Below are 14,224 nucleotides of genomic sequence, written 5' to 3'. Positions count from 1 at the left end.
TGTGGGCACTTGGTCCAAGCCCGCCACAGGTCCGCCTGTGGCTAAGAATGTGGCCAGACGCTACCGCCCGGCCCCGGGCAACCCTTGCTTTTTGTCCACCCATCCCAACCCCAAGAGCCTAGTTATCCAGGCCTCTACTTCCCAGACCGCATTCCCGACGGCTCCCCTCGATCGGGAATCCAAGAGATATGAACAGTTCGGGAAGAAGGTGCTCTCGTCCCTAAGCTTAGGGCTGCGGTTTGTCAATACCGCATGTCTCTTGGGCCGCTACACCCACACTCTGTGGGACGCGGTCGCGGAGGTGCTGCCACAATGTCCGGACGAGGTCCGGGCTAAACTCAGCCAAGCCCTTGTGGAGGGCCGAGATGCACGCGATATTCCGTCCGGTGTGGGCTGGATACCACGGACTCACTGGCAGGGCGATGGCAACGACAGTGGCGGTTCGGTGCCATGCCTGGTTGAGGTCCGCCAACTTCTCGGCCGATATACAGGCCACACTTCTGGACATGCCATTCGATGGCCGTCGCCTCTTTGGCGACAAGACATTCCATGCGCTGGAACGTTTTATGGATTTCAGGGCTACGGCCAAGTCCTTGGGCCTTCGGCCACACGCCAGCAATCGGGTGCCTTTCGCTCCTTTCGTGGCCAAGGAAGGGGTGCCCCCACACACGCTGCCAGCCACACGCCGCAGAATGTTCAACAGCGCGGTGGCGGCCGTGGAAACCGCCGTGGTGGCGGTCTAGGACAACGGCGAGGCCAGTCCACACCTCACTCCACAGCACCCGCCTCGAAACCGTCCTAGTCCGAGTTTTCAGGCCCATGTGGTGCCTGTGGAAGGCAGGGTTCGCCATCACCTCTCCCACTGGCGCACTGTCACGTCGGACAGGTGGGTGCTGCAAATCGTCCGAAGGGGCTACTCCCTCCCCTTCGAGGCGACACCTCCAGCCCAGCCACCCCAAATCCACTGCGTGTCGGGGGATCACTTGCAACTTCTGCAAGAGGAAGTCACGGCCCTCTTGGCCAAGGGGGCCATCGAGCACGTTCCTGGGCCAGAAGTAGGGTGTGGTTGTTACTCCCACTACTTTCTGGTACCCAAGAAGGGCAAAGGGGGCCTACGCCCTATCTTGGACCTGCGGAATGTCAACGGCTAACTCCGGAAGGAGAAGTTCAAGATGCTGACTTTGGCTCAGGTCTTAGCTGCCCTGGAGACTGGCTGGTAGGGTTGGACTTGCAGGACGCTTATTTTCACATCCCCGTCCTGCCGGCCCACCGGCGTTACCTGCGGTTCACGGTAGGCCACGAGCACTTTCAGTTTACCGTGCTCCCTTTCGGCCTTACCAGCGCCCCACGGGTGTTCACGAAGGTGATGGCGGTGGTCGCAGCTCATCTGCGCAGGGTAGGGGTGTCAGTCTTCCCCTACCTCGACGACTGGTTGTTGAAGGCGGGCTCGCCCCAGACAGTCGTCGGCCACCTCCAGACTATGGCCGACCTCCTGCACTTGCTGGGGTTCTCCATCAACGTGCTGAAGTCGCACCTGTGTCCCTCTCAGAAGCTCCTCTTCATCGGAGCGGTTCTCGACTTGGCGCAGTTTCGGGTTTACCCACCCGAACAGTGGGTTCGGGATATACAGGCTCAGATTCCAATCTTCCAGCCTTTATCCTGAGTCTCGGTCAGGACGCTGCGGCTTCTGGGGCTGATGGCCTCCTGCATCCTTCTGGTGCATCACGCCTGGTGGTGGATGCGGGCTCTGCAGTGGGATCTGAAGTTTCAGTGGGCCCAGCATCGGGGCAACTTGTCCGATCATGTCTTGATCTCGGAGGGCACTGGGGGACAACTGCAGTGGTGGCTCACGACCGCGATTGGGTAAATGGCAGATCCCTCTCCCTACCCCACCCGGAGCACGTGGTTGTGACGGACGCGTCCCTTCCGTGCTGGGGAGGTCACATGGGAGTGACAGAGATCAGAGGCCTAAGGTCTCCGGCGGAGTTCCGGCTCCATACCACCCTCTTGGAGCTGCGGGCGATTCGTCTAGCACTGAAGGCATTCCTCCCCTCTGTCCAGGGGAGTGTAGTGCAGGTGTTCACGGACAACACCACCGCCATGTGGTACTGCAACAAACCGGGCGGGGTGGGGTCTTGGAACATATGCCAGGAGGCTCTGCGCCTCTGGCAGTGGCTGGAACATCAGGGCGTGACCCTGGTGGTTCAACACCTGGCAGGTTCTCTGAATGCCAGGGCGTACAAACTCAGCCGTCGGTGCATGATGGATTACGAATGGCGTCTGAACTCGGACGTGGCGCAAGGCCTCTTTCAGCAATGGGGAGAGCCTGGGTTAGATCTATGTGCTACAGAAGAGAGCGCGCAATGTCATCAGTTCTGTGCGTTGGAATTTCCAAGGCGGCACTCGCTCAGAGACGCTTTTCGACGCGAGTGGAGGTGCGTTCTATTGTACGCCTTTCCGCCTATACCACTTCTGCCCAGAGTGCTGAAGATCAGGCGTGACCGGGCCCAGGTTATCCTTGTGGCTCCGGACTGGGCACGAAGATACTGGTATCCCGAGATACTCAGCATGTCAGTCGATCCCCCGATTCGTCTGCCTCTTCGGGAGGACCTTCTGTTGCAACAGTAGGGGACGGTTCTGCACCCGAACCTGTTCAGACTCCACCTACAAGCTTGGAGATTGAGTGGCGGCAGTTGAGGCCATTTGACTTTCCTCCCGAAGTCTGTGATATTCTGGCAGCCAGGAGTCCCTCCACAAAGTCGGTATACGCCTGCAGGTGGAACAGATTTGTGGCATGGTGCACAGCAAAGGCCGTGGACCAACTCTCTGCACCCCTTTCTGAGGTTCTCCTCATTCCTCTTTCTCTTGCCCAGCAGGGCTTTGCTCTGGGCACTCTCAATGGTTACCTTTCTGCCCTTTCCGCCTTCTTGCGGCTATCTGATCAGCCTTGCTTGTTCAAGTCCCCCATTGTAAATAGGTTTTTGAAGGGCATCACACACGTTCCCTCCTGTTCCCTTCGTGATGCCCCAGTGGGACTTGAATCTTGTGCTTACTTACCTCATGTGTGCTCCCTTTGAGCCGCTCCATAACTGTCCTTTCCGTCTTCTTACTCTGAAGACTGCTTTCCTGGTTGCCATCACCTCTGCCAGGAGAGTGAGTGAGCTCCAGGCTCTTTCTTCTACACCTCCTTTCCTCTCTGTTCATCCGGACAAGGTTGTGTTGCGGATAAGACCTTCCTTTCTGCCCAAGGTTATCACGGCCTTCCACATCGGGCAGTCCATTACTTTGCCCACCTTCTTTCCGCCTCCGCATCCCTCGAAAGAGGAAGAGAGGCTCCACCGTCTGGACCCAAAACGTGCGCTCTCCTATTATCTGGATCGCACACGCCAGTTCCGGGTGGTGACCAACTCTTCGTTGGTTACATGGGCGCTAAGAAGGGAAAGGCGGTGCACAAGAGGACCATCTCGCGGTGGATCATCTTGTGTATCCAGGCATGTTACTCCATGGCCAAAAAGGAGCCCCCTGCTGGATTGCGGGCTCATTCTACTCGGGCCACAGCGACTACAACTGCTCTGGGCCGGGGAGTGCCCTTGCAGGACATTTGCCAGGCAGCTACGTAGGCCTCACTGCACACATTTGCAAGACACTACTGCCTGGACAGCCAAGTCCGGAGGGATGGCTTCTTTGGCCGTTCCGTCCTCCAGGACTTTCTGGTGTGATTATTGGTTCGCAGACCCACCACCGGGGTTGGTATTGCTGGGGTATCTATTCTAAGGTAAGGAATCTATCGCTAACGTGTCTCTTTCAGATGCACAAGTTACTACTTGTGTAACGATATAACTGTAAGAGACATTAGTTAGTGATAGATTCCTTACCGACCCACCCAGCCTTCCCGTTCTGCAAACCGATATCTAGGGTTAAGGTCATCCCCTTTCAGGGCCCTAATTTCATGGCACCAGTGTTGGTTCTATCATGGCTCTGCGTATCTGGAGTGGAAAGGCTGTGTATCAGAACTGACGTCAGCGCGCATGGGCGGCGTCTAAGTACTCAGACGACGTCATTCCGGCGCCAACGACGCCGACGATTGATGAGGAGCCGCGGATGACGCCTACCGACGTGCAAGGGTATTGCTACGCAAAATTGTCCGGCTCCAGTCTGACGCCTGGGGATATTCTAAGGTAAGGAATCTATCACAAACTAATGTCTCTTACAGATATATCGTTACACAAGTAGTAACTTGTGCTTTAGTTACTGTCTCCCTATGACTTATTCTGATGCACCCAACCTCTCGTGCCACATACCACTATTGTTCTGTCGCTCTTCCCCCACACATTTTGCTAGTTTTGTGGAAGAGCGGCATCCTACGCTTTAAATTTGAGGGGGGACGGTGGTTGTAAAGTGGATGTGACTCTTATTCAGCAACCTGCACACTTTATTGTTGTGAGCTTTTTTTATTGTATGTCACTTCAAGCCCCTCTCAAAATCTGCTTTTTGTGACCTTACTTACCCCTGTGTGCTTTCTCCTACCCGGCTGTTATTTTTCCCCATTTGTACCCACCGTCTAGTGCAGTTCGGGAAATATTCCTGGAACTTGCATACACAATAAAAGCAAAGTCTTACTGGTTGAGTGTTGAAAGGCACTTAGATTCCCCCATCTGGCCATCTGCATTATCAAATCCCCCTTCTAGCGCTGACTCTGTTAACAACCTAAGTGTTGAGCTAAATTAACACCTCTACTTTGTTACAGAAATTAATTTATTATATCATCCGCTGCTAAAGAAAAACACTCCTTTTCTTTTTCCAGATCAGCTTGTGCACTTAGCTTAGAGTTTTATCTTAGTAGACTAGATTACGGCAATGTCCCACATTTGTGACTTCAGTTGGGCATTTCCTGTAGACTCCAAAGAATACAGAATTGCATTGCAAGACTGGTTTGAACCTCAGGAAATGAGATCACATTTCAAAAGTATGCAGGGAGATTCTCTTGCCCATTTCTCAAGCATATTTAGTTTACAGCACTCTACATTACATACCACTATGTCTACCATATACTCATGCTTTTTCTGTCCCACATCTCACCCTCTGTTTCTCCACAGTATTTCAGCTTGGAATCAAACATTCTATTACTAGTAACTAATTTCAGATGTTCATGATTCATGCCCATGCCTTTTCCATGCTTGTTTCAAAGCTTTTAACACTCTTATTCACATCTGTCAGCTCTCCAGCCATCTTGTTTTCAGGGGAACAATCAAAACATTTTTCTTCTACTGTAAACCTCTTTCATACCTTAGCCTTCTAAATGCGAATAAGTTACCCCATACTTTTTAAAGGGACGATATCCTACTTGACCTATATATATTCTACTACTGCTCTAAGTGCACAGTGGTCTGAATGAAAACAATTTTAAATCATTCGTATTTGTTACCTTATCATTATTTTATTTACTGCGCATATTTAGTATAAATAAATATTGCCATGCTTTCCAGTTTACATACCAAAATGTTTAATTATTTTAACAGTATAATCTATGTTTTCTTATATCTCAAAACACCTTTTTATAAAAAAAGTTTTTAATTCCATAAAAGCTTTTTACAATGTACATATCAGCTGAATATTCGTATATGTGACTGTTTTACCACCTTTTACAATCCACTTATTTATTCATTCACAAAACACATCCTCTCATATGTACCACTCATTCACCTCCAGCCACATCTCACATACACTGCAATTTGCAACGGGAAAAGTTCTACAGTTTCTGCCGTTTTTGTGTTGCAGGCTATGATCTAAAAAAAAAAGACAGCCAACGCATGTTTCGGTGGGTAAAGGATAGTGACCATCCACCTTCTTCAGGATCAAACAATGTAGAACACAGATTATAGTGGGACAATGGGGGATGACCTGCAAGGCAGTGTATTAGAACAAACAATCAGACCTCAAAGACTTAATTTCTACAGAAAATCCAATTCACTAATAAGTTTCCATTGTTGGAACCTACATTGTAAAACCTCCACCCTGATGCAAGAAGTGCTTGAGGCTTGATGGAGAGGTGACATGGCTCGTTCTCAATATGTGTAAATAGGAATTAAAAAAAGACCATTATCAATTCCTTACATCCTGTATAAATGCCTTATTTCCATGTGTTATTTTCGTTCTAATGCTTGTATGATACACCGTTTCAAGATGGCCACACTATTTTTGAACTCTTAAAAAAACGCTCCTGTGTGGTCTCATGGTCCTCCCCGGCTCATGTGATCTGTAATTAAATATGGCACTTTCTGGAAAGAGTACGGACGGCAGATAAGTCTTCCTATGCCTTTTACCTTTACTCCACAGGACCGGGGAAAGTGACTCTAGACGGTACATATTCTTCCGTTTCAGCAAACCATTTTTCATGTTGCGGTTCCCGCAACTGCTTGCAGCCAACGTTTAGCGTATTCTACTATTAGCAACACATTTAGCTTGGTATTCTGTTTAATTGACTCTTTATGTTTTAGGAGAACTCTCAGTGCTTTTGAAAACTCTGCAATTTTATGTATTCGCTGCCCTAAGAATGATGCAGAAGAGTTTCTGTGCCCCAATGGCCTAACAGACAGCAGATCACTCCATGACTGTACTACAATGCTTCTTACTCCATTTTCTTTATTGTATTCTTCTCTTTGTAACTTCAAACAGATTAAAAGTTTCAGATATATGGTGAGTGACCTTTCAAACACGCATCTCTCTACTCACCTGGTTTTCTTTGGGTAAAGATTATGAACCATCTCTAACACATGGAGTCTTTGGAGTGGATTAATTAGACCACGCCTAGCCTCTTGTATCTGAAAAGTAGAGGTATTGCTTACCAAATTGTACCTTTTTCCTAATCCACCACCGATTGTTAACATTTTTGTAGCAACATAACGCAAAAATATGGGATTGTAGCACCACTTGAATGACCTAGTGTGTGTGTGTGTGTGTGTATTTGTCACTGAACAGTACCATGAAAATTATTTGTTTGTTCTTCTCTGACATAGCAGAAATAACCGGTACTCTGAGATGTATATATCTGATAGGACATTTGCCTATGTTCAACATATGACTTATCATGGGACTATTAATTATACTTGTTCTTTTCTCTTCCCCTTTTTCCTCTCCTTTCTTGGTTTCCCCTACTTCTTTTTGTTTTTGTCTCTTGTCCTTTTTATGTCTCTGTACTTCACATTTGTCCAATCAGCCTTTTGTGTATCTATGTACACTGCACTATCATTGACATATTAATGATGATGTACATATCAGCCTTGAAAAAGCCATAGGCTGGATAGCCACATGGACGAAACACTTGTCAGCTTTTCCTTTACCTGTATCATTCCAAACATTTGGTTGAAAATAAATCATGGGATTTTGCACATGATCTCTGGAATTTGGGAAATTAATTCAAAGAACTGAGTTACAATTAGCAGGATCTGTCTCCACAAGTTTCTCTAAGTCTGGTGGACCGTTGAGGTGTGACCACCTGACGGGTTATCCTGCATCTGCACAGTGAATTATGGTCCTGACTGGTTGCATGTAAACCCCACTAGCTATAACCCCCTATATAAACTATCCTGACAGACATGTCTAAACTCTGCTGTTTGTGTCACGTGAGCTGTTGGTACAACTCTTGGATGTGCGCTACTGGGGTTTCTGGAGATGTCCAAGCTTTCCAGATGGACATGACTTGATGGATTATGCTTTTTGGCCCTGTAATGTTTTAAGTACAGTAAGCTGTGGTTTTCTTTGAAAATGATTTTTCCCGCTTGCCAGTTCGATAAGCAGCAGCAGAAATTCTGTGGTTACTCAATCAAGTGTAATCTGTCTAGGAACAAGTTCTGCTTTTGTGACCCAAAAAACGAGTCGTCCCAGGACCTGGCTGCTACCAGAGGCAGCTTCTATCATTTTTGCTTGCCTGCAGCACCCGCTGCCTCCCCTTCAATTTCAATGTCATCTTATGCCTAAATTTGTTTTATGCCTTACCAACTGGCAAGCATTGTCATTGGGCCAATGGTTTTTTTATTCGCTGCTTCCCTTTGTTTACCCTTGCTGGTGTTACTAAGGTAGCCCATAGAGAACCTTGTGTCATTTTCAATGGTATCACTGTTTTCAATGCAGATATTTCAAATTTCTAAAATGGTCCAGCAATTCTAAGGGCATATTCACAGTAAAGGTCTAGATTCATTTTGTTCACTTGATTTTGTGGCTGGAGGCTTTGGAACTCAAATTATAAATGCTACTTTAAAATCTTCCTAATGAAATTAATTTGCACAGTGGTTCGGAGCAATGCTTCATATGAAAATTTTGAACAGGAAACATTAATACCCGTCAAACCGTGACCAGATTTGTCAACTGTTGCCCGAGTTAACAATGTATAAACATTACTATTTCCCTCTAAAGACTTAACTCGGTTGTAACAGGAGTTGCTAATTATGACACTGTATGATTTCTCAGAAGAGATTTTCTCTTAAGTATTACATTCCTAATGGATTGAATATGGTGTGATCTAAGATGAAATGTAAGTCAGTCATCATTATGGTTATGGTACTTAGTGCTTCAGGCTCTCTAATCATAGAATCACTTACACATATGACTGTTAAACTAATAATGTATTTTTCCCCATAGATAGAGATTAGAGAAAGTGGAATAAAGAGGCTAAGTTGGTGTGATGGGTGCAGAGCCTGGCGGTTGAGAACTTAATTCTCCAATAATCTTCATAATCTGTAAATAAATGCTACATTTAGCCACATCTCTGACACCATTATGACTTTAAACAAACATATTTTTATTTATTACAAAGTGTAGTTGTGCAGAACATTTACTGTGTTTGGCGTAAGTAGTTAAAGGTAGACAATTGGACTGTGTATTTCTCTAGAACTATTTACATACTTACCTTAACATTGTGCTAGGAGACCATGACTTGACTTCCATGGATTGCAACCTTGGAACCTTTGAAGTAACTGATATTTTAAAGTGTAAACTGGCAGCTGAAAGGGAAAGAGTTATTTTCTATGTTTTGGCTTAGTACAGAATGTCTTAAACAAATATGTTTCCATGTATCGTTTTCAGCCCTTTCCAAAAGTGTTGTGATTGCTGCCATTTGCTGGATTGATATATGATCTCCCTTGCATATTTTTGCACTTATCTTTTTCAAAAAGCAATTCTCTGGCACTATCACAATCCTGCAGCAATATCGCTAGTTACCTGGGAGAGTTGGATGCATCAACAAAAATTGCACACAATCTAAGCCTCTAAAAACTATCTTCTTCCATCATCTAGCTTTAGCAGTCGTTAAACTAGAGTGGGCTATGGTTAGGTCTTTAGGTCCAAGATGGTATGACTGTGTTCCCTTTCACCTGAAGGTGGCAGATGTTTTCTTGTTGGATTGGTGGCTGCACTGTAAAGAAACAATCTTTAATAATAGGAAATAGTAATGGTTCCTTTTAATTTTTCAACTGTGCAATCATGTTTGTAAATCTGCAACAATGATAGTGTTCCTTTATCTAGCCCCATTTTGTATGATTTTCCATGAATACTGCGTAGAGATTCCTGTTATATTGGCAAACACCTGACTGCTTTAACACATTTTTCCGATTAATTTAGAAGCAACCTTTTTTTTTTTTTTTTAATTGGTACAGTGGTTGATTGCAACTCTGAGGAGACTACATATAAAGAATCAGCAGTCTTGGAAGGTGGAAGAATCACTAGATCAACAATGAAGAGAAAGGTATGTGTTATTTGCTTTTACAGTAAATCAGTTTACTGTAATCAGTTTTTCCAATTTGTCTTGCTGTTGTTTTTTAGCTTCAGTTCATGAGACTTTCCACCTGTAATTGTTTATAAAAGACTTCTTGGGAGTCTTTGAGGTTAAACCAGAAGCAGTGAAATGAAATTTTCTCTAGGTAGAGAAAAATGGTTTGTTGAGCCCTGGGTTGAGAATAATTCCATTACTCCTTATTAAACCCCCTTCACTGCTTATAGATTGTGTGTACGTGTGCATAGAGAGAGCTAGAGATGGAGACATAGGGACATAATACATAGGAATGCATAGAAATCGTGGCAGTGAAGGTGTTAACCCTAAATTCTAACCATCTGTACGGGATCTTGAGGGTGCTGCACCTTCACTTTATTTTAAACTTTCTGTGGATGTTGAATTCTGAAAAACTTGAGCAACTTCACCATGGCTGTTCATGCACCAAGTGTTAAAATGGTTGGTAGGTTTGTCTTGAACGTTACTTTTTTCCAGTTAGTTTAGTGGCTCCTGTGGTTTCTAGGATGTGTTATGTTAAACAAGATGGTTATCTAAATTCAGTCACTATTCAATATTGTTTTTCAGGTTGCACCGAAACATTATTAATCTCCTAGATTAATAGACTTGTTTCAGAGATTTTCTGCCACAGTTTAACTGTAAAGGTCAGCAATGGAAATAACCTGAGGGCTAAAGTGACTCTGGACTAGCCCCCATGAGCTTCAGGACAGCTCAGTAACCATGGGGCTACTTCCCAAGCAGGGAAACAGTCTGCCTTCTTGGCATCTACAGCCTTTACGCCAAACCACGAAGTGGTTTAAACCCGGTGCCTATAATAAAGTTAAAACTGGCCAAGCTACTGTCTCCAATTCACTCAGGACCTCTTTTGAGCTGACTTTGAAGCCAATTGTGATGCTGCTGACTAAATAAACTCCAGATCCATCCAGGGTTTTCATAAGGAAAGGCCTCATCCTTGGGGTTGAGGAGTAGCTTTGAAGAATGCAAAACAATGAATTCTATGCAGTACACCTTGAAGGTCCTATAGGTTCACCTTCTCGGAGATTTTCAGATCAGATGATTTGGCTGGGGTGATGAGGACTGTGGCCTCACAGTAAATGGTGTATCAAAAGCTGATGTTCTCCTGCCTGCTACCGTTGCTGATGCTGGCTTCTACTGAGTCTTAATAGGACCTGTGACCACACTACTTCCCATCAAGGGGGAGTTTCACACCCTTCTGGCCCTATTTTGGAGAAGGTTTAATCTTTTATGGTGTGTTTGTTTGGTAGACAACGGGCTTGGGCTTGACTTTGCATTCTGCAGTTGTGAAATCTAACATTGTGCCAGATATTTCGAAACTCTCCGCTGCTTCTGTGAAGCCTTTAAATTGTTCCTGAGTCCCTTTGATGTTAGCTTTGGGAAAGTCCAACAGGCCTGCTCCTTTTTATCCCATCACCAGAGAGTCTGGCTGTTTAAGCATGGTGCTCAGTACCCAAATTTTGTTATTGTGGCTCATCCTGACCGAGTCCAAGAAACTTGACACCTTGTTTCAAGGTTTTTTGTTATATAGGTTATGTGTTAGCCCTTTTGGCCTCTTCATGTGTGCCAGACCACCCACCCCTATTTAAATCACCTGTTGAAGTAAAGGTTTCATAAAGGTTTGTCTTGAACGTTTCATCTCAGACCCTACGCCATGCCACAGTGGGATCTAAATGTTATCCTTACTTTCCTCCTTCGGAACCATGGCACAGCGGTCTACTGCGTTTCCTGGCTTTCAAGACGGGTCATTGCAATAACATCGGCTTACACATGAGTGAAGTTCAAGATCTCTTGGTGCTTCTGCCTTAAACCACCCTTTTCCCAGATAAAGTTCTGTCGAAGACCAGGGTGTCTTTTTTGCCAAAGGTCATGACTGCTTTACCCATTGGGCAATCCATTATTCTTCCAACATTGCTTGATTCACCTCACCCCTCGAAAAATGAGACTTCGTTGGCTGGAACAGAAAAGGCCTTTTGGATTTACATAGATCAAACCAATTACCTTAGAGTGGACGAGCAGCTCTTTGTGGGGTTTCTCTGGGGTGTAGAAAGGTAAGGTTGTGCATGAAAGGGCTCTGTCAAGGTGTATCCTCCTCTGCATTAAGATTTGCAATGCACTGGCCAAGAAGCAGCCTCCAGAAAGACTGAAGGTCTATTTCAGCATAGCCACTGCTGCTACCCCTATCCTGGTAAACACAGTGCCTGGGCTTCCCAACTGTCAGGCTGCGACGTGGAGATCAGCGCACCCGTTCATGAAGCACTATTTCCTTGACAGCCAGGCCTGACGACAAAGGCCTTACACTCATTTGGTCCTGCAGGACTTTTTGCTGTGAGCCATTCCCCAGACCCACCACCTTCAGAGGTAATGGTTTGGGATCTGTTCTTCGGAAATGGTTGTTCTGGATGATACTCTTTTGAACTGCAGATTTCTCACCACCCTCCCACCTCCCAATTCTGTGGAGTGGCCTCTTTTTAATGCCTAAAAAGGCCCCAAGCTAAAGATGTGCACACTGGTACCTCATAAATTGGGATAGGTGTCCGAGGGGACAAAGTCAACAGCGTTAGGTGCACAACGCTACCTACTGCTGTGCGGGTGTAATTTGGTTTGAATCTTCGAGATTAAGTCTGGCACCTGTGAATAGCTGTGCTTAAAGTATACTTCAGAAAGAGCATTACTAAAGCCAAGTAAATTAACCATGTAGTACTTTTAAAATAATCCCAAAAATGTTGTAATTCTAATCATTGAAGTGGAAAGAAGTTGTTTGAGTGATGCACATGCAGTTTAGATTTTACTTCAAATACATTAGTTGTGTTATTTAAATACTTTTAAATGTTTTTGCAGTGTGAGGTACTTGTGGAAAAGCCTTGCTTAACCAATTCAGTCAATCCAGACGCTACAAATAAAGAGGATAATTTAGTAGTTCGGAAGAACCCTCCTCAGTCAGCCAAAAAGAAACCATCTGTCAAAAAAAGGGTGGGTATAAGTACACTCTTTAAACTTGTGAATGTTCCTGTGTTAGTTAAGTAATAATGCATGCAAGTGAGCATCTCTACTAATTCAGGTCACTTCTTTGTCTATGCGGTTTATCTCCATTTTAAGTGTCTTAATTTCAAAACTTTGGGCAGACGCATTTGTAGGATTTGGACTCAGTGAGGCATGCTTTACCTTGTAACGGCTTGTACCTCAAAACATGTCTTATTACGGTGAATCGAGTTTCCCCTGATGGCAGTCAGAACACCACAGGGTATGCTAGAAAATTTTTAAATTAATTGTTGCAGGCTAATTATTCTCAGTGATAACTTTTAGCTTAATTTGCCACTTTTGTTTTCTTCAATTGCGTCCAGTCTCTTTTGCAAAGACTTGATATGTTTAGGCACCAGGCAAGGGTGTCTTCACAACTGTTAAACAAAAAGACCTGTTAATGATGACAGCTATAACGCCTGTATACCTTCTAAATTTGTCCTCTCTACTCGACTGTCAGCACCCATACTATGGTGCTTTATTTTGAATTCTTCTGGGTGACAGACCTCTGTCCTACAGTGTTTTCTTTGCCCTCCATACCAGACATGTTTTGCCCTTCTGGCAGGCTCTTTAGCTTTGTTAGAAGCACTTGCTACTGACAGGATTTTGTTTCCCCTGGCGTTACTGGATCTTATCCTCATTATCTCTGACGTCAGACCTAGTCAGAGCTTTCTCTTTACCTTTCCCTCACTTTCCACTTAATTTCTATTCCTGGGTCTCATTCCTTCTCAACTTCTCTCCTCTTGCTCCTTGCGAGCTAGCCTCAGCTTCTCCCTCTCACACTCACTGGATTCTCCTCATGCTCAGCATAATCTCTCTAGAGAGCCAACTAGAAGTTCAGGATCTCTACTAGTCCATGCTATAAAACCAGAATTATCAAGGAAACCAACATTTCGGTACATTAGTTGTCACCGTGATATGGATACAACAGGCACGTGTTTTGTCATATTGACTGTTTCAAGGCTGTAAAATACACATACAGATGATGTAATAACAAGCATTGGAAATGCAATAGGTCTCGCATTAGGAAAGTTTGAGCTATTGGTATTGTAAATGACACTTTTTTTATTTATGTGTTGGTTTTGAAAGTAGCAAAATTAATAGCTTTGTCAGTTACAATGTCAATAGTTTTAACTTTTGCAAATGTGACACCTATAGCATTTGTAATGCAATGTGTGTTGTATTTACGTGACTTAGATGTATTGCTATTACAAATAACAATGGTTTTTAATTTTGTAAATAATTAATACTTAAATTAAAGTTATTGTAATTTATAATGGTAATAGCTTAAACGTTTGTAAATAACATTTGTGAAGATTATGTTCAGTGTATTTTATTGTGACGAAAATCCAAGAACATTGCATTTGCACCTAAACACACACATAGCCACACACATATAGATGTGGT

General features: G+C 44.6%; 1 protein-coding gene across 2 annotated transcripts in view; it reads left to right on the top strand.

Moving 5' to 3' along the window:
* The window catches only part of CDCA2 (cell division cycle associated 2), a 394,307-nt gene that overhangs the window by 322,118 nt on the left and 57,965 nt on the right, over positions 1-14,224 (top strand). For both annotated transcript variants that reach the window (XM_086943530.1, XM_086943529.1), the window contains exons 13-14: positions 9,651-9,739; positions 12,638-12,769. In XM_086943530.1, coding sequence (XP_086799656.1) covers positions 9,651-9,739; positions 12,638-12,769 — 221 coding nt within the window. The remainder of the gene's footprint in view (positions 1-9,650; positions 9,740-12,637; positions 12,770-14,224) is intronic.

This window comes from Lissotriton vulgaris, chromosome 11 (assembly GCF_964263255.1).
Source record: "Lissotriton vulgaris chromosome 11, aLisVul1.2, whole genome shotgun sequence".
Lineage (NCBI taxonomy): Eukaryota > Metazoa > Chordata > Amphibia > Caudata > Salamandridae > Lissotriton > Lissotriton vulgaris.
Note: the sequence above shows the minus strand (reverse complement) of the source record. Positions and strands in the feature narration are given on the sequence as shown.